The 21,233-nt window shown below is 41.0% G+C and overlaps 4 protein-coding genes and 1 pseudogene across 4 annotated transcripts in view; all 5 read right to left on the bottom strand.

Annotated features, from left to right (window-relative positions):
• LOC141753835 (uncharacterized) overlaps positions 1-10,797 on the bottom strand; it is a 39,763-nt gene extending 28,966 nt beyond the window's left edge. Inside the window, exon 1 of the mRNA XM_074612430.1 lies at positions 10,525-10,797. The gene's annotated coding sequence lies outside the window, so the exon portion shown is untranslated. The remainder of the gene's footprint in view (positions 1-10,524) is intronic.
• Positions 1-21,233, bottom strand: part of LOC141753821 (uncharacterized) — a 443,535-nt gene that overhangs the window by 388,380 nt on the left and 33,922 nt on the right. The gene's annotated exons all lie outside the window — the stretch shown is intronic.
• LOC141753837 (uncharacterized) lies at positions 867-10,525 on the bottom strand. Its single transcript, XM_074612432.1, has 2 exons — positions 10,318-10,525; positions 867-3,584 (listed from the first exon to the last, which is right to left on the bottom strand). Exons 1-2 carry the CDS (start codon positions 10,508-10,510, stop codon positions 2,290-2,292), a joined length of 1,488 nt encoding a protein of 495 aa, XP_074468533.1. The 5' UTR covers positions 10,511-10,525; the 3' UTR covers positions 867-2,289.
• Positions 13,699-15,667, bottom strand: LOC141753838 (uncharacterized; annotated as a pseudogene).
• LOC141753811 (uncharacterized) lies at positions 15,712-19,505 on the bottom strand. The gene is made up of 2 exons (XM_074612410.1): positions 18,983-19,505; positions 15,712-17,994 (listed from the first exon to the last, which is right to left on the bottom strand). Exons 1-2 carry the CDS (start codon positions 19,173-19,175, stop codon positions 16,730-16,732), a joined length of 1,458 nt encoding a protein of 485 aa, XP_074468511.1. The 5' UTR covers positions 19,176-19,505; the 3' UTR covers positions 15,712-16,729.

The raw sequence follows: 21,233 nt of genomic DNA, 5'->3' as shown, positions 1-21,233 counted from the left end.
CATCATAATGTCGCTATTTCGGCATCATTTTGATCTGTTTATTGCAATCAAATCAAGGCACAGTCTGTTTATTTTGGGTTCATACCGCAGTAGCGACGTGTGGCTTGCTAGATAGTCAGTTGAATGACGCTGTATGTGAACACAGCTCGCCGCCGGGTGGCATTATGAACCCAGACACAACAGCGATTGGTTTGCTGACATATCTGGGACTTCCACAACATGAACAAAGCAGCAACAGTGGTTATTTCTTCCTTGGTTGATGGCGGAAATGGAGGAAAGAAAGGTGAAAATGTGCTTTGCGCTTGGTGTGAATGCACAGTAACACAATACAAAGCACAACATAACGTAACTTAAACGAACATAAACAATAGCACATGCACAACAACAGCACTATGTAATGATACATTGAACTGCTGACACGCTCCCTAGAAAACGTAAACACGGAACTGTTCTCCACCTTTTCATTTTGAAAGAGCAACGGCCAATGAGGAAACTCCAAAAGTTGGCCGACCAATCCTGTAACTTCATCACTCACTCACTCACTCACTCACTCACTCAGTGACAGACTTTTACGTTTGTAGGGCTGGCCCTCTGCGGTCCAGCCAAAAACACACGCAGGAAGATAAATGATTAAAACACCCTTTTGAAAGATATGACAGATATGACTTCTAACATTTATCAACACAAAGGTGCAAATTAGTTGTTGCTTCTGAAGCTATCAACCACAACCTAGGCCGTCCTCAGGGAATCTATTGCTCAGATGTCATTAAATGACATGTTAAAATGTCATTTGTGTTGTGGCACACTATGGCGGGATATCTTTACAAGGACTTGAGAAAAAAAATATGGAATGAATGAAGCAGCTCTTTCGGTTCTTGTGTTGCCTTTATTAAGTCCTTCAGTTCGGGAAACACTTTTTATTCATTCAACCAACTCAGTTTGAAGAAAGACAAATATGTTATTACATTTTCATAGCTGTCCAAATTCAAAAGATGAAAGTAGTTTGTTTCCCTTTCCCGTAAGTTTCAAATGGAAGATATATTTCATTGGTTTCTGTTGCCGCCAAATTGGTTTGTCTGAATCTTTTATTAGACAGTTTAATGTTGTAAAAGACCGTTGCTATCTGTGGAGATCTGTACATAGAGGGCTCCTTGTACCTCACCACATTTCAATAAACATTCATGAATATATACAGTATATATATGAAAACAGAAAAGGGACAGTGTATGGGAGGATATTCACTTTTCTATGTTGTAAATATTCTCCAAACAGATCAAAATATGTAAAGTCTATTAAAAGTATATCACACTATCATATAAAATCAGATAAATCCATCAAAACATCAACTTATCTCCAGATAACAAACTACAGCAAATAAGTCAAGTGTATCACTCAATTATCATTTCACATGCATACAGACAATAAAAGCAGTTTAATAAAGCAGGAAACACTGTGAATGACCCAATTTAAAGTTGTTTAGGAGATTCTTCTCATGTCAAGCTATAAAAGTTTCTCCTCACAGTGAGACTGAGACAAAAGAGGAAAGTAAAAGAAAACCATAAACCTTCATAACAAATATCAGACCAGAAGTCTCCCTCCTTCATTTTCAATTTTAATCTGAGCCAACTGCATGGATGAAACTATTAATATCAAACGGAGCCCTTTACATACAGCCTGTGAGAAGTCTAAAACTGAAACCATGCCCAACTCTAAATGCTGTTTGCTCACAGCAGAGGAAGAAGAATGACTTCTTATTGACATTCTCATTCTTGTGATTTTTGAGTATTTAAACCTGACAGATGTCCACTGCTCTCTTTCTAAAAATCCCTGTTGTCACTGTCATCTGTCTCAGGTTGAGAAGAGTCTCCAGTCTTGTCATCAGTATCTGGTTGTAAATGTGTAACTGGATCTGAGTTCGTGGCTGGTTCTGGTCCTCCACAGTCCTCTCCATCAGCTTCTGTTTCAATCTGTTCAATTGCGGTGCTGACTGGAGGCTCTGCCTCTGACTGGAAGCTCTGTCTCATCAGTTTGAGTTTCATGAAGCTGTGAGGATTGATGACCAACACATTTATGTCTTTTAACCTGATGACGACAGGCAAATCTTTAGTTACAGTCACTGCAACTGAATATTTTTTTCCCTGTGTGGACTGCCATGTGGTGTGTCATAGTTGCTTTTTCTATAAATGTTTTACAACAAACTGTGGAACTAAATGGTTTCTCCCTTGTGTGATGTGTCCAAGTGACATGTCAGATTTACATTTTGTATAAAACATTTACCAAAAAACAAAACTAAAGGGGAGTCTCTCCTGTATGAGTTCTCATGTGTAACTTCATATGGTCCTTGCGCAGAAATCTTTTATCACAAAATGTGCAACTGAAAGGTTTCTCTCCTGTGTGGATTCTCATGTGTGTCTGTAAATATCCTTTTAGTGCAAAAGAGTTCTTACAGACTGAGCAGCTGAAAGGTTTCTCTCCTGTGTGAGTTACCATGTGATTATGTAACCTTCCACTCTGTGCAAAAGATTTATTACAAACTGAGCAGTTGAAAGGTTTCTCTCCTGTATGAGTTCTCATGTGTACCTTCAGATCCATACCTTCAGTGAAATCTTTACCACACACTGAGCAGCCGAAAGGTTTCTCTCCTGTGTGTCTTCTCATGTGTCTATTCAGATGTCCATTGTCAATGAAACATTTACCACACACTGAGCAGTTGAAAGGTTTCTCTCCTGTGTGATTTCTCACATGTTTCCGAAAACTTCCACTATTTGTAAAAGACTTTTTACAGACCGAGCAGCTGAAAGGTTTCTCTCCTGTATGAGTTCTCATGTGTACCTTCAGATCTCCACTATCAATGAAATCTTTACCACACAATGAGCAGCCGAAAGGTTTCTCTCCTGTGTGGATTCTTATGTGTCTATTCAGATGTCCATTTTCAATGAAACCTTTACCACACACTGAGCAGCTGAAAGGTTTCTCTCCTGTGTGGCTTTTTGTGTGTTTCTGTAAACCTCCAAGCTGTGTAAAAGATTTCTTACAAACTGAGCAGCTGAAAGGTTTTTCTCTTGTATGAGTTCTTATGTGTCTCTTCAGATTTCCACTGCTGCCAAATGTTTTCCCACACTCAGAGCAGCTAAATGGTTTCAAAGAGTTTAAACCTGACTGAGGTTCTCTGGTCTCCTTCCAGTCATCACTGTTTTCAGTGTCAGGTTCAGAAAAGTCTCCAGTCTTGTCAACAGTATCTGGTTGTAAATGTGCATCTGGATCTGAGTTCCTCGCTGGTTTTGGTCCCCCACAGTCATCTCCATCAGCTTCTGTTTCCATCTGTTCAATTTGTCTTTCATAAAACTGTGAGGACTGAGGTTCCTCTTCATCATCTTCTTCACTCTTCACAGGGACAGGAGAGAATGGGAACTTGATATCAGCCTCCTCCAGCCCTTGAAGCTGCTCTCCCTCCTGACTGGTCCAGAGTTCCTCCTGTTCCTCTTTAATGTGTGTGGGCTGTGGGTCCTCCTGGTCCAGACTGGAGCTCCACTCCTGCTGCTCAGGGAGAACCTCTTCTTTAACCACCAACAGCTGCTGGACGTCTGCAGGAAAACAGTTAACACACACAGAGACTCTCATGTGTTTCTGTAAACTTCCAAGCTGTGTAAAAGATTTCTTACAAACTGAGCAGCTGAAAGGTTTTTCTCCTGAATGAGTTCTCTCGTGTATCTTCAGATTTCCACTGTTGCCAAATGTTTTCTCAAACTCACAGCAGCTAAATGGTTTCTCTCCAGCACTACATCTGAAATCACTGAATGTAACTTCATCATTTTTCAAATAGTTTAAACGTGACTGAGGTTCTCTGGTCTCCTTCCAGTCATCACTGTTTTCAGTCTCAGGTTCAGAAAAGTCTCCAGTCTTGTCATAAGTATCTGGTTGTAAATGTGCATCTGGATCTGAGTTCCTCGCTGGTTCTGGTCCTCCAGAGTCCTCTCCATCAGCTTCTGTTTCCATCTGTTCAATTTGTCTTTCATAAAACTGTGAGGACTGAGGTTCCTCTTCATCATCTTCTTCACTCTTCACAGGGACAGGAGAGAATGGGAACTTGATATCAGCCTCCTCCAGCCCTTGAAGCTGCTCTCCCTCCTGACTGGTCCAGAGTTCCTCCTGTTCCTCTTTAATGTGTGTGGGCTGTGGGTCCTCCTGGTCCAGACTGGAGCTCCACTCCTGCTGCTCAGAGGGAACCTCTTTAACCACCAACAGCTGCTGGACGTCTGCAGGAAAACAGTAAACACACAGAGACGTTACAGAGAAATGTTCATTCACATCATCACAGCTCAAAAACTCCTTATTGAACTTCTAGTGATCACCGAACATCAAACAGCTTCACAGTGTTCACTCAGCAATATCACAATAATGTAGTTCTGCTTTTACAGTTGAACAAATAGTCGTCTGTGTGATGGAATTTTCCATCAATTCCTCTCTTATTGGTAGAAAGGTCTGAGTGTTTGTCAGAGTGTCCCTCTGTTGACATTCTTGGGTTGGAGTCCTGTCTAGAGGAGCCACCGTTATCTGTACAGCTGTGCCTGTAGTGGAGACCGTAGAGCCAGTCGCTAGGGCAACCAGGGTCAGAGATGCCAGAGGAATGGAGTAAGTCACAACATGATAAGGGGTAAGACACTGAGCACCGGGGAGGAAGGGCAGAGTTGTGAGGCCTTCACGCAGAGAGCATCTATTGTGGAGACCTGTCAATTCTCCTTGATCAAGCTTCAATAAACCTTCTTTTGTAAGACATCATCAGCTCCGGACCTCTTCCTTCCAAAGATAACTTGTGTATCAATTATTCCATCACAGTCTGTACATAGTTTTTTCCCCCCGCCATTACTCGTCTTACACTCCCTTTGCACAGTGACCAAACAGATTGACAGACCGACACAAACTGTAAACATACAATGCACCAACAGTAATGAGGTCATTAGTAGTCACATGTCAAAACAACTGGATGGTTGGAGCTGGTGATTTGAACCAAACAGCCCTCAGAACAGATTTATATAACACATGTTATTTGACATCACCTTCACAGGAGAACGATCCCACCTGCTTCCAAACAACCGTCGTCCCTGTAGTTAAAAAGTCTGCAGCGTCCTGCCTGAATGACTCCGGCCCTGTGGCACTACCCACCATTATTATGAAGTATTCAGAGACACTAATTAAAATCCCCATTAGCTACAGCATTGCAGCAGCTATTCTTCTTGGGGTCCACAAACACACTTACAATGTAACAGTGCAAGATAAACAGGACAAGACAAACACACACACACACACACACACACACACACAGCATAACATAACATTACAGAACAAACACAAGACTGGAACACAGACTCAGACAAGACAAGCTCCTGGCAATCAGATAAGCAGAAAAATATGGAAGCAGTCTGTTAAACTCCATTGTCCCACAGTTATTGCAAATCATACATCCTACAGGAAGCAAGTAGCCTACATGAAACAATAACCCTTTTCACTCCAGAATTCCCGGTCCACTGACTCAGACTGACCCACATCCACCAGACCAGTCAACATAATCCAACTCACAGTATATTATATACACACAATTTGTTTAAAACATAGCCAAACTGGTGTCTATATTTTTTTCACCATCTTTAAGTAAAAGATGCTGTTTTCCTAAAAATTTTAATTCAATTTGACTGTTTTCTTGTACAATTTGTCTGGGTAGTAAATTCCATTCATGCATAGCTCGGTACCATTTGTTTGATTGCATTTACCCTTGCTTTCAATACTTTCCTTTAGTAGCATGTCTGGTAGAATAGTCATGTCTGTGATGGAATTTTCCATCAATTCCTCTCTTATTGGTAGAAAGGTCAGAGTGTTTGTCAGAGTGTCCCTCTGTTGACATTCTTGGGTTGGAGTCCTGTCTAGAGGAGCCACCGTTATCTGTACAGCTGTGCCTGTAGTGGAGACCGTAGAGCCAGTCGCTAGGGCAACCAGGGTCAGAGATACCAGAGGAACGGAGTAAGTCATAACATGATAAGGGGTAAGACACTGAGCACCAGGGAGGAAGGGCAGAGTTGTGAGGCCTTCACGCAGAGAGCATCTATTGTGGAGACCTGACAATTCTCCTTGGTCAAGCTTCAATAAACCTTCTTTTGTAAGACATCGTCAGCTCCGGACCTCTTCCTTCCAAAGATAACTTGTGTATCAATTATTCCACCACAATGTCTATCTAAAATGAAGGATAAATTCTTAAACAAAATAAGTGGAGTTTTGTAACAGAAACATTTCTGATAAATAAAAGTAATGTTCTCCATTGTAGCATTAGACTACATGTTAACCTTTATGAGAGTTAGAATCCATTCAGGAGACACGAAGCCTCAAAGTTCACCCATATTGGTCTGATGTCAGTAACCAGAGAGAGAAGTAAAGAGAACCAACCTGCTCTGGTAGAACCAGAGAGAAAACAGAGAGAGAAGAAGAAGTAAAGAGAACCAACCTGCTCTGGTAGAACCAGAGAGAGAACAGAGAGAGAAGAAGAAGTAAAGAGAACCAACCTGCTCTGTGTAGAACCAGAGAGAGAACAGAGAGAGAAGAAGTAAAGAGAACCAACCTGCTCTGTGTAACTGAAGCTGAGGGTTGAAAACAGCGTCCAGTAGTTTCTGTTGTTGCTCGTTCTCCTCTTTTGATCGAGATCGATTTCTCGTAAAGTTCTGACTTTATTCTCGTTATAATATTACTTTTTTCTCGTATAGTTCTGATTTTATTCTCTTAATATTACAACTTTTTTTTCTTGAAATAGTATGATTCAGTATCATTGAATTATGACTTTTATCTTGTAATATAATGACTTTATTCTCGTAATATTAAGAATTTTTTTCTCGTAATATGACTTTTTTTCTGGTAAAGTTAAAGGTCACCTATTATGCAAAATGCACTTTTCCATGTCTTTTAAACATCAATATCTGTCCCCAGTGTGTCTACAGGCCACCATAGTATCATAAAAGACCATCCTCTCTCTTTTTCTCCTCCTCCGTTTGTCCGGAAATGGGTGCAGAAAAAAAATTCGCTTTTTTCCTTGTATCCTGACGTCATTAGAGAATGCAAGTCATGTAAGGGTTTCCTGGTCGAACCAGAGCAGAACCTTCAGTAGCTGACCCCGCCCCACAGCGCGTCACTGTCTCTCCTCCTCAACCGAACTTGAGCAAAGTAGCTCCCTACAGTTAGTCTGCAAGAACCAGCAGAACCGTCTTCATGTACTCCCATCATCTAAATATAACATGTTCTTTCACAAAGGCTTTATGTAATTACACTGTTTAAACAGATGATATTTATATATTATATATATTTGATGTCATGCATGTAGCAGAATACAGGTAGTAAATAGTGACTTGTAAGCAACACAACACATTTCTGTTTCACAGTCAAACTTTATTTGAGTAGACAGATGACAATATTAATTATTCACAGCATTTGTAATCATCTCACCTGTTAGTTAGTTATGTGACATGGTACAGGAGAAAGTCTTCAGCTCTGGTAAACTATGGTGAGCTAAGCTCCGGTGGTCTGTAGTCATGGTAACACAGAGACAGCTACTACTGTAAATAATATACCATTACTCTGATCTTCCATACATTTATCTTTTAGCAGAAATAATGAACTGACTACTGTTTCACATCTTCTATTTTCCACCCTGATGGTCGCTGTGTTTACACACCGTGTCATAGCGGTAGCATGTAGCTAACCCGTTAGCATGTAGCTACATGCTAACCCGTTAGCATGTAGCTACATGCTAACGGGTTAGCTACATGCTACCGGGTTAGCTTTGTATCTCCATGTAAACAGAGCCATCTGCTCTCAGCTGTCTGCTCTCCTCTGGGATGATTCTGTCGGTCATTTCTCACAGATGGATCTGTAAAGACAGACGTAAAACAGAGTGTATGTTTACGGTTTACAGAGTTGATGCATGAGGTAAACACTGAGCTAACTAACAGAGATATAAACAGCATTATTTACCTGAGAGAAACCGTCAGGAAAACCTGGAATCTGGACCGCAGATGTTCATCATGTGTCGCCGATTTCTGATCAGATTCCTCCGGTAACGTGCGCTGGGTGAAGTTTCTGGTTTATAAACTTTAAAGTGGTTTATAAACTTTATTCTAGCTGCTATCTCTCCTCTCTCTCTCTCTCTCTCTCTCTCTCTCTCTAGAGAGAGAGAGAGAGCTTCTCCGGGAGGGAGGGGGAGGGTGACGCTGTTGTTGAGGACGTTTGATTGACAGAAAACGCTGACCAATCAGAGCAGAGTGGGAGGAGACAGAGGCTACAGACACAGAAATCAGCACTTTTGGAAATGGGCTGAAACAGAGGTTATAGAGACATGCTGGAATGCATGATCTGATTGTTTTTTTTAAAAAAAAACTTCAGAGACATGGTTTGGAGGTGTCTGAGACCTATAATAACTACTTTAAATGGAGTATAATATGTGACCTTTAAGACTTTATTCTCGTAATATTACAACTTGAATTCAGTCTCATTAAATTACGACTTCTTTCTTGTAATATTATGACATTATTTTTTTCCCTTAAAGGTCACATATTATACTCCATTTAAACTAGTTATTATAGGTCTCAGACACCTCCAAACCATGTCTCTGAAGTTTTTTTTCAAAAAAACAATCAGATCATGCATTCCAGCATGTCTCTATAACCTCTGTTTCAGCCCATTTCCAAAAGTGCTGATTTCTGTGTCTGTAGCCTCTGTCTCCTCCCACTCTGCTCTGATTGGTCAGCGTTTTCTGTCAATCAAACGTCCTCAACAACAGCGTCACCCTCCCCGCCCCCCTCGCGGCCTGAGAGCAGGGAGAGATAGCAGCTAGAATAGAGCTTATAAACCACTTTAAAGTTTATAAACCAGAAACTTCACCCAGCGCACGTTACCGGAGGAATCTGATCAGAAATCGGCGACACATGATGAACATCTGCGGTCCAGATTCCAGGTTTTCCTGACGGTTTCTCTCAGGTAAATAATGCTGTTTATAGCTCTGTTAGTTAGCTCAGTGTTTACCTCATGCATCAACTCTGTAAACCGTAAACATACACTCTGTTTTACGTCTGTCTTTACAGATCCATCTGTGAGAAATGACCGACAGAATCATCCCAGAGGAGAGCAGACAGCTGAGAGCAGACAGCTGAAAGCAGATGGGAGATACAAAGCTAACCCGGTAGCATGTAGCTAACCCGTTAGCATGTAGCTACATGCTAACGGGTTAGCTACATGCTACCGCTATGACACGGTGTGTAAACACAGCGACCATCAGGGTGGAAAATAGAAGATGTGAAACAGTAGTCAGTTCATTATTTCTGCTAAAAGATAAATGTATGGAAGATCAGAGTAATGGTATATTATTTACAGTAGGAGCTGTCTCTGTGTTACCATGACTACAGACCACCGGAGCTTAGCTTACCATAGTTTACCAGAGCTGAAGACTTTCTCCTGTACCATGTCACATAACTAACTAACAGGTGAGATGATTACAAATGCTGTGAATAATTAATATTGTCATCTGTCAACTCAAATAAAGTTTGACTGTGAAACAGAAATGTGTTGTGTTGCTTACAAGTCACTATTTACTACCTGTAATCTGCTACATGCATGACATCAAATATATATAATATATAAATATCATCTGTTTAAACAGTGTAATTACATAAAGCCTTTGTGAATGAACATGTTATATTTAGATGATGGGAGTACATGGTGCAAGCTTTTGTGTGGAGTATTGCAGCCAACAACAGAACAAGCGGGTTTTCCTTTCAGCATGTTTACTAGTAAACAGTCGAAATAACAATGGCGGACGCAGCTTGCTGAGCCGGCTACTCCGTGGGCGGGGTTACCAAGCCGGGGTATGGGGTGAGGGGGGTGCTGTTCTGTTTAACTGGAAACAGGAAAGCCATATATGGCTTGCATTTCTGCCTAATGACGTCAGAAGACGAGGAAAAAAGCGAATTTTTATTTCTGCACTCATTTCCGGACAAACGGAGCAGGAGAAAAAGAGAGAGGATGGTCTTTTATGATACTATGGTGGCCTGTAGACACACTGGGGACAGATATTGATGTTTAAAAGACATGGAAAAGTGCATTTTGCATAATATGTGACCTTTAATGTGGCCCTAATACTCAGTCGTAGATAATAAAACAATGAAAGAGAACCAACCTGCTCTGGTAGAACCAGAGAGAGAACAGAGAGAGAAGTAAAGAGAACCAACCTGCTCTGGTAGAACCAGAGAGAGAACAGAGAGAGAAGAAGAAGTAAAGAGAACCAACCTGCTCTGTGTATCTGAAGCTGAGGGTTGAAAACAGCGTCCAGTAGTTTCTGTTGTCGCTCGTTCTCCTCTTTTGATCGAGAGAGTTCCTCCTCGTACTCTGCTATCGTTCTTTCAAACAGCCCACATATCTCTTCAGCAGCCGCAGTTAGTCGCTGCTTCACCAACGCTCTCAGCATTTGGACTTTACACATTTTACCACAATGACAGAAACTTGCTCTCCATCAAACTCCGTCAGAAACACAGTTTGCTCTCCATCAGACTCCGTCAGAAACACAGTTTGCTCTCCATCAAACGGTCACTCTGACTAGCAGCTGTGTTGCTAACCAGCTAGCATGCTAAGCTAACTTCAGTAGCTTTGTACCGGGAGATGAGTCAGAGGTCAGACCTTCAGAATAAAAGCTGAAGAGCACAAAGTCCATTCAGTCAGGTTGATCCAGACACACAGAGGCTCTGATGGATCAGAACTGTTGGACAATAAAGAGACTGTTAACGAGCTAACCAAGCTAGATGCCATTTTGTTAAAGAACAGCAAAGGGAATCACTTCCGGTCGTCTGTCAAAATAAAATCTCCAGATGTTTAGCAACACGTTTTCACATGTCGACCTCAAAAACATGTATGATCTTTCGAATAAATAACATAAAAACGAGTAAAATCCTGGTTCGCTGTAACTTTGTGGGTGCCCTACAAAACAAAAGCCCGTAATCTTATAATGTCATTATTCACATCTTCAGTTACTTCCCATCTTTTCCATATGTAACAGGGTACAGGGTATGCAACAGGGTGCAGGGTATGCAACAGGGTGCAGGGTATGCAACAGGGTACAGGGTATGCAACAGGGTACAGGGTATGCAACAGGGTGCAGGGTATGCAACAGGGTACAGGGTATGCAACAGGGTACAGGGTATGCAACAGGGTGCAGGGTATGCAACAGGGATGTGGAAAGAGACGACTGAAGGGGATATTTTTATTTTCTTAAAATACATAGGCTACATATACTTTAACTTGACATTACAGTAGGTACGCAGATCAGTGTACACATTACTTATCAAGTGATGTTCAAATTGATTGAAAAACATCTAACCTAAATTATAACAACAAATCTCCTCAAAAGAACATGGCGACCTGTCCAGGGTGTTTCCCGCCTTCGCCAAATGTCAGCTGGGATACAGATAATGGATGGATAGAGCTCCTCTAAACCCGGTACACCCTGGACAGGTCGCCAGACTATCACAGGACTGACACGTAGAGACAGGCAACCATTCAGGCTCATATTCACACCTACGGGCCATTAAGAGTCAACTAAAACCCTCTCAGGTACTGCATTTAGTATAAAGTATATGCTGAAATCATAACAAATACCCAAACTGCATGTGATTATCATAAAATGGGCATGTCTGTAAAGGGGAGACTCGTGGGTACCCATAGAACCCATTTACATTCACATATCTAGAGGTCAGAGGTCAAGGGACCCCTTTGAAGATGGCCTTGACAAACATTGGTGTATATATAAATATAATATTTACAAAGAGTTTAAACCTGACTGAGGTTCTCTGGTCTCCTTCCAATCATCAACACTGTCATCAGTCTCAGGTTCAGAAGAATCTCCAGTATCTGGTTGAAAAGGTCTATCTGGATCTGAGTTCCTGGCTGGTTCTGGTCCTCCACAGTCCTCTCCATCAGCTTCTGTATCCATCTGTTCAGTCTGTCTTTCATGAAGCTGTGAGGACTGAAGTTTCTCTTCATCATCTTCACTCTTCACAGGGAGAGGAGTGAATGGGAACTTGACATCAGCCTCCTCCAGCCCTTGAAGCTGCTCTCCCTCCTGACTGGTCCAGAGTTCCTCCTGTTCCTCTTTAATGTGTGGGGGCTCCTGGGTCCTCCTGGACCAGACTGGGGCTCCACTCCTGCTGCTCAGGGGGAACCTCTTCCAATATCTGCTGGAAGTCTGCAGGGGAGAGTGAAATACAGACACATTATTGACAAGTACTCAAACTAAAGTTAAACCAAAAATACTTTGTGCAACCTTTATTTTATTTATGAAAACAAAATATCTCCATCACCGTGTCAATAAAAAACAAAACGCTATTCAACAGCTCTGGAGATTGATGGCTGGCTAGTTAGCGAGGTACATTGTCCTTCTCCAGAGCGGTGGGGACTGAGGTTGAGGAACCATTAGAACCAGCTCTGCTGCTGGCCACTACCCGGCTGTTTGGTTCATTTTCTGTTACCAGTGTAGCATTAAAGCATGGCAGAATTAGCAAGCTAAGTAACGAGCTAGTAGGCTTGATAATTCCACCGTGCTTTAATGCTACACTGGTTAGAGAAAATGAGCCAAACAATGTTGGACATTGGCGATAGCAACGTGCTTTCCTACGCTGTGACAAGAGTGTGTTGATGAAGGCAGTAAGTTGTTACATTTTACTCATTTACTCTGGCTCTCTATGCTTCGTAACGTTACTACTCCACTTCTTGTTCGAGCTCCGAGTTACTGAAACCTAGGGGTGTAAGAAAATATCGGAAATATCAAATATGGGGATATTATGTTTCGTGATACTGTATTGATTTTTAACTAACTAAGTTTACATGCAAAGATTAACTCAGTCAATACTTTATTGCATTTGCAAAGATATGCGCCTTCTCAAAGTAGTGCTATGATGTTGGATGTTACAGGAACTGTTATAAATGCAAATCCCAGTTCTGATTGAATAAAATCATAAACTTTTTTTACTCCGATTTTAAGCTTATGATAGCGTGCTCTTTATGTTATGACAGCTTTCTTAAAATTAGATTTTAAAAATCGCAATATATTGAATCGTAACCCCTGTATCGTGATACGTATCGTATCGTCAGATTCTTGCCAATACACAGCTCTACTGCAACCTCACGTCAGTGAGTCCACGACTTACTACAAGTGGGTTTAGTTTACACAGAACTTAGGCAGCTACAACGGTCACAATGGCAATGGTAAACATTAAAACTAAAAATGATTTAGATTTTTTAGTTGGGCCTTTCTTTTAGGTAGCTTAATTCCGTTTTGGTCTCATGTGGTCTGGCTGCAGAAAAAAATTAAACAATGTTTTGATTCTGAAAACAAACATAAACAACATATTAACAAATTTACTTAGAACAATCAATAAACATTATATTAATATTATGTTAATGGAATTAATTTTACCTTTAAGCCAACTGAATCTTTGGTCACAAACGCTGCAGCTTTTCTCTCCTGTATGAGTTTCAATGTGTCCGTTCAGATTTCCATTTTCACTGAAAGCTTTGCCACAAGCTGAGCAGCTGAATCTGTTCTCTTCTGTATGAGTTCTCATGTGTACCTTCAGATTTCCACTTTCATTGAAACCTTCACCACACACAGAGTAGCTGAATGGTTTATCTCCTGTGTGGCTTCTCATGTGTCTCTGTAAAGCTCCACTGTGTGTATACAATTTATTACAAACTGAGCAGCTGAAAGGTTTCTCTCCTGTATGAGTTCTCATGTGTACCTTCAGATTTCCGCTTTCAACAAAAGCTTTACCACAAACTGAGCAGCAGAAAGGTTTCTCTCCTGTGTGGATTCTTATGTGTTTCTGTAAATTTCCACTCTGTGTAAAAGATTTGTTACAAAAGGAGCAGCTTAAGGTGTTGTCTCCTGTATGACTTCTCATGTGTACCTTCAGATTTCCTCTTACAACAAAAGCTTTACCACACACTGAGCAGCTGAAAGGTTTCTCTCCTGTGTGGATTCTTATGTGTTTTTGTAAATTTCCAAACCGTGTAAAAGATTTCTTACATGCTGAGCAGCTGAAAGGTTTCTCTCCTGTATTACATCTCAGGTGTCTGTTCAGAGAATCCTTGATGCCAAATGTTTTCCTACTCTCAGAGCAGCTAAATGGTTTTTCACCGGCACTACATCTCAAATCACTGACAGGGACTTCATTATTTTTCAGAGAGGTTAAACCTGACTGAGGTTCTCTGGTCTCCATCCAGTCATCACCGTAATCAGTCTCAGGTTCAGAACAGTCTCCAGTCTTGTCATCAGTATCTGGTTGTAAATGTGCATCTGGATCTGAGTTCCTGGCTGGTTCTGGTCCTCCATAGTCCTCTCCATCAGCTTCTGTTTCCATCTGTTCAGTTTGTCTTTGATGAAGCTGTGAGGACTGAGGTTCCTCTTCATCATCTTCTTCACTCTTCACAGGGACAGGAGTGAATGGGAACTTGATATCACTCTCCTCCAGCCTTTGAAGCTGCTCTCCCTCCTGACTGGTCCAGAGTTCCTCCTGTTCCTCTTTAATGTGTGGGGGCTCTGGGTCCTCCTGGACCAGACTGGAGCTCCACTCCTGCTGCTCAGTAGGAACATCTTCTTGACTCACCAACAGCTGATGGACGTCTGCAGGAAACTCTGAAACACACATTAAGGAAACCAGGACTTTATGTTAAAGTCAAGCTTGAAATGGTGATATTAGGTTTTTATGATTTTTGTGCCTCATTGTCAGGAAGAAACTTCATTTATCATGTAATAGTAGTAGTAGAGTGGAAACCGCTCATATAGATCAAAAAGCTTGGGGACAGTCATTAAATAATTTGCTTATAGTAATCAAGTAGTCCGCTTACAGTGTTCATATTCAGACTATATGCAGACTATTTAGAAAACTCGCTTTCAAACTACATTCTACAGCTGAACCACAATCCTGCTCACTCAGATATATTAACATAATCATGTATTGGGGCGCCCTGGTGGCTCGCCCGGTGGAGCTGGTGTCCTCTGTGCCGGGCTGGGTCCTTGCAAAGGCGACCCGTTTTCTGAATCAGGGCCCTGAACTTTATGTTTCATTACTTTCTGTCATATAGATGCTGAGAGAACAGATCTGAGGGAGAAGAAGAAAGATTCAGATTGTTTAATGAACCAACCTGCTCTGGTAGAACCAGAGAGAGAACAGAGAGAAGAAGAAGTAAAGAGAACCAACCTGCTCTGGTAGAACCAGAGAGAGAACAGAGAGAGAAGAAGAAGTAAAGAGAACCAACCTGCTCTGTGTATCTGAAGCTGAGGGTGTAAAACAGCGTCCAGTAGTTTCTGTTGTCGCTCGTTCTCCTCTTTTGATCGAGAGAGTTCCTCCTCGTACTCTGCTATCGTTCTTTCAAACAGCCCACATATCTCTTCAGCAGCCGCAGTTAGTCGCTGCTTCACCAACGCTCTCAGCATTTGGACTTTACACATTTTACCACAATGACAGAAACTTGCTCTCCATCAAACTCCGTCAGAAACACAGTTTGCTCTCCATCAAACGGTCACTCTGACTAGCAGCTGTGTTGCTAACCAGCTAGCATGCTAAGCTAACTTCAGTAGCTTTGTAGGCTACCGGGAGATGAGTCAGAGGTCAGACCTTCAGAGCACAAAGTCCATTCAGACAGGTTGATCCAGACACACAGAGGCTCTGATGGATCAGAACTGTTGGACAACAAAGAGACTCTGCTAACAAAACGTTACATGTTGCTGCTGGACGCCATCTTGATCAAATAGAGTGAAGTTAGCCTCAGTAAATAATACAGCTTCCGGAGCACCTTCAAAATAAAAGTCCAGAGGTGTTACTGAAATTACAGACTTCCTCAGAAAAACACACGCAGGAAGATAAATGATTAAAATAGACTCTTTAAAGAAAGACATTCATTGACCTTGAACGTTCATTCTTGAACTTGGAAACAAAAGCTTCAAAACATTTCTCAACACGAGGTCCAAATTAGTTGTTGCTCCTGAAGCTTTCAACCACAACCTGGGCCGTCCTCAGGGAATCTATTGCTCACATGTCATGGAGATGTCATTAAATGATGTGTGAAAATGTCATTCATGTTGTGGCACATTATGGTGGGATAGCTTTTCAAGGAGTAGAGAAAAAAAGAAACACATATGGAATGAATGAAGCAGCTCTTTCACTTCTTGTGTTGCCTTTAGTAAGTCCTTTCAGTTTGGGAAACACTTGCTGCTTTTTACTGATTCAACCAACTCAGTTTGAAGACAGGTTAATATTTTATTACATTTTGGAGTTCTGAGAAAATAATGAACAGTAAACAAAATACAGCAACCAAGTCAAATAAACAAGTTAACAAAACATGAAATATTCAAATGCTTTGAGCAATGTTTGTACAGCAAATGTGTAATAACCAGCAGAACATCTGGAGTGCTTTCCAAGGAAATTCACAACATAGACAGCAGAATAGTATGAAACATAAATAATGAAATAAAAACAATAGAATGGGTAAATAAAGAAACAATCACATACATATTCATACAATTACATATACACATACATACGGATCTGAGTTCCTGGCTGGTTCTGGTCCTCCACAGTCCTCTCCGTCAGCTTCTGTCTCAATCTGTTCAATTGAGCTGCTGACTAGAAGTTCTGCCTCTCTGTTCTCATCAGTTTGAGTTTGATGAAGCTGTGAGGACACCAACACATTTATGTGTTTTGACCTGTTGAAGCCTAGCAAATCTTTTGTTACAAACACTGCAACTGAATCGTTTCTCTCCTGTGTGGATGCGCATGTGTTTCTGTAAATTTTCACTCCGTGTAAAAGATTTCTTACAAACTGAGCAGCTGAAAGGTTTCTCTCCTGTGTGGATTCTGATGTGTTTCCATAAATGTGCACTCTGTGTAAAAGATTTCTTACAAACTGAGCAACTGAAAGGTTTCTCTCCTGTGTGGATTCTCATGTGGTTCTGTAAATTTTGATTATTTGTAAAAGATTTCTTACAAACCGAGCAACTGAAAGGTTTCTCTCTGGTATGAGTTCTCATGTGTGTCTTCAGATGATCATTAACAATGAAAGCTTTATCACAAACTGAGCAGCTGAAAGGTTTCTCTCCTGTGTGGATTCTCATGTGTTTCCATAAATGTGCACTCTGTGTAAAAGATTTCTTACAAACCGAGCAACTGAAAGGTTTCTCTCTGGTATGAGATCTCATGTGTGTCTTCAGATGATCATTATCAATGAAAGCTTTATCACAAACTGAGCAGCTGAAAGGTTTCTCTCCTGTGTGGATTCTCAAGTGTTTCTGCAAAACTCCACCATGTGTAAAAGATTTCTTACAAACCGAGCAACTGAAAGGTTTCTCTCCTGTATGAGATCTCATGTGTGTCTTCAGATTTGCCTTGAAGCGAAATTCTTTCCCACACTCAGAGCAGTTAAATAGTTTCTCACCAGCACTACATCTTGAATCACTGACAGGAACTTCATCATTGGTCAAAGAGTTTAAACCTGACTGAGGTTCTCTGGTCTCCTTCCAGTCATTAATGTTATCAGTATCAGGCATAGAAGAGTCTCCAGTCTTGTCATCAGTATCTGGTTGAAAATGTGCATCTTCGTCTGAGTTCCTGGCTGGTTCTGGTCCTCCACAGTCCTCTCCATCAGCTTCTGTTTCCATCTGTTCAGTTTGTCTTTGATGAAGCTGTGAGTACTGAGGTTCCTCTTCATCATCTTCACTCTTCAAAGAGACAGGAGAGAATGGGAACTTGCTGATATCAGCCTCCTCCAGTCCTTGAAGCTGCTCTCCCTCCTGACTGGTCCAGAGTTCCTCATGTTCCTCTTTAATGTGTGGGGGCTCTGGGTCCTCCTGGTCCAGACTGGGGCTCCACTCCTGCTGCTCAGGGGGAACCTCTTTAACCACCAACAGCTGCTGGACGTCTGCAGGACAGAATGAAGTAAAGTAAGTGCAGGTTCTATTTTACATTAAAATGTAGGGGTGTAAGAAAATATCAAAAATATTGAGAATGGCGATATTATGATTTGCGATACTGTATCGATTCTCAAAAACACTATCGATGTTTAATTATTTGTTCACATGCAAAAAGTAGTGCTATGATGCTGGATGTCACATGGACTGTGATAAATACAAATGCAGATCCTTCTGTTCTGGTTCTTCTTTTATGCATATAGTTGCAGGTTCTTTATACTATGCCAGTTTTCCTGGAAGTAATCGCAAGATATCGACTTACTTACAGTATCGCAATATATTGAATCGTAACGCCTGTATCATGATACGTATCGTATCCAGATTCTTGCCAATACACAGCCCTGTTCAAATGTCAAATAATGGATTACTTTGTAATTTAGTCCGTTTATTCATAGATTAATTATACATTTGTAAAGAAATGTATTAATGCCTATTGTCTTTGTAGAATTAGTTATTAATCAATTAATTGCTTTATTACTATCAAAGAGTATAGAAGCAAACTTGGTGACTTTCTCGCTTCATTTAGCGACTTTTCAGACTTTCTTGGCTTTTAATCTATAAATGCTTCAAAACTGTTAATTTTTGCTGCTGAACATTTTAAACAACATTCCTGGGGGTTGAGGAGTGATGACCTCTGACCCACAGAAGGCCGACTCATGAAATGCACCGACTTCTCAGATACCGAATCTAGTCTAGTTCTAGTCCGAACTAGAGAACCAACCTGCTCTGGTAGAACAGAGAGAGAACAGAGAGAGAAGAAGTAAAGAGAACCAACCTGCTCTGGTAGAACAGAGAGAGAACAGAGAGAGAAGAAGTAAAGAGAACCAACCTGCTCTGGTAGAACCAGAGAGAGAACAGAGAGAGAAGAAGTAAAGAGAACCAACCTGCTCTGGTAGAACCAGAGAGAGAACAGAGAGAGAAGAAGTAAAGAGAACCAACCTGCTCTGTGTAACTGAAGCTGAGGGTTGAAAACAGCGTCCAGTAGTTTCTGTTGTCGCTCGTTCTCCTCTTTTGATCGAGAGAGTTCCTCCTCGTACTCTGCTATCGTTCTTTCAAACAGCCCACATATCTCTTCAGCAGCCGCAGTTAGTCGCTGCTTCACCAACGCTCTCAGCTTTTGGACTTTACACATTTTACCACAATGACAGAAACTTGCTCTCCATCAAACTCCGTCAGAAACACAGTTTGCTCTCCATCAAACTCCGTCAGAAACACAGTTTGCTCTCCATCAAACGGTCACTCTGACTAGCAGCTGTGTTGCTAACCAGCTAGCATGCTAAGCTAACTTCAGTAGCTTTGTAGGCTACCGGGAGATGAGTCAGAGGTCAGACCTTCAGAATAAAAGCTGAAGAGCACAAAGTCCATTCAGACAGGTTGATCCAGACACACAGAGGCTCTGATGGATCAGAACTGTTGGACAATAAAGACACTCTGCTGTTTCTACTCACGTCAGGCGCCATATTGCTCAAAGATGAACATCCGGTTCCGCTACAACTTGGTGGGTAACCTACAAAATAAAAGCCCTTAAATTTATGGATTTGGCAGACTAGACGCTTTAAAGGCGTATTACTGCCCTCTACTGGTTATCAAATGATCCTTTTAAGTCTTAACAGTTACTTATATTTTTTTATATAGTCCAATATGGTGCAGATATTTCTTCATTTTAGTCCAGTTATCCAGGTTGAGTAATGTGCGTAGGGTAAAGGTAAGGTTTCTCCAGTTGCTCCCAGGCCTCTGAACAGTTTTCTCCTTTGAAGTGAGTAGTACTAAGTAAAGTACTAAGTACTACTTAGTACTGAGTAAACTAAACGATTATCTCACATTACACCAATTCTGGCCTCTCTACATTGGCTCCCTGTCTCTTTTAGAATTCATTTTGAAGTGCCTTTAATCACATATGAGGCTTTTCCAATTGGCTGAATTTGGGTCTTTTGTATGCTTGTGTGCTGATGTATATGCGTATGTATGTGTATATGTAATTGTATGAATATGTATGTGATTTTTTCTTTATTTACCCATTCTATTGTTTTTATTTCATTATTTATGTTTCATTCTATTCTGCTGTCTATGTTGTGAATTTCCTTGGAAAGCACTCTGTGCTTGAAAAGTGCTCTACAAATAAAATTATTATTATTATTATTGCTCTGACTGTCTCTGAGTCTCCACACTCACATATGCCATCTGGATGTTTCCCAATCAGACCCAACCATCTCCTGAGCCCACGATACTCAAGCCTCAACCTTTTTGTGACTACTGTATCTTTTCTTTTGCAGGCAAAATGTCTTTTAGCTTTTTCCACTGTTTCCTGTATTGTGAAGTAAGACCTCCCCCTATTTTCCCCCATGTACTCTGGCATATTTCCTAGACTGACTCTTTTATGATTGAAGTATATTCTGATGGTCCGTATTGTATAGGGCTATTTCTATTTTATCCACAGGAGCAGCGTTCTTTGCCAAATTAATCCTCTTCCTCATTTCCTTCAACACCCATGTGTGCTGGTACCCAAATAAAAGCCACCTCACACCCTGCTCTGTGAATTTTGTATAGTGTTTGATAGATCTCTGTCAGTATATCAGGTCTGGATTTACCTTCTTTTATTGAAGTTAACGTTGCTGCCGAGTCACTGCATATGACTGAATGACCTGGTTTATTGTCCTCTACTCACCAAAGTGCCCGTAATATTGCCATCATGTGAATACTGACATTTGATCTGATAGTCCATGCCCCCTTTTTAAATCTTAATTCAGGAATTATAAATATAATGTCATTATTGCCATCTTAAATTACTTGTTACTAACTTGGAAACAACAGCTTCAGAACAATTTCTCAATACAAGGTCCAGATAAGTTGTTGTAATGTTATGACGTAGGTTTCCAAAGTAAGCTAATCAATATGGTTATGAATAATGTGAACGCTAGCACTAGCTGAGTCAAAGTTAGCTGTGCTAAGTTTGGAAATAACTGAAAGGGTTGATGCGAGGTATATTGACCGTTTTGTGAATTGAGTCTGGTCTTGTCTAGAAGACTGCGATATAACGACTTCAGTTGCTGTCGGATTGGGCCGTCTGATGTCAAGGCCACCGCATACGCCAGTGAGGATCAGATTATGCAGGTGGAGAGTGGCACCAGTCAGCGCAAAACGAGCCGTTTTATGTGGTTTATCACCGCAGCAGCATGAATATATATAAATA

The sequence above is a fragment of the Sebastes fasciatus genome, chromosome 17, assembly GCF_043250625.1.
Source record: "Sebastes fasciatus isolate fSebFas1 chromosome 17, fSebFas1.pri, whole genome shotgun sequence".
Taxonomy (NCBI): domain Eukaryota; kingdom Metazoa; phylum Chordata; class Actinopteri; order Perciformes; family Sebastidae; genus Sebastes; species Sebastes fasciatus.
Note: the sequence above shows the minus strand (reverse complement) of the source record. Positions and strands in the feature narration are given on the sequence as shown.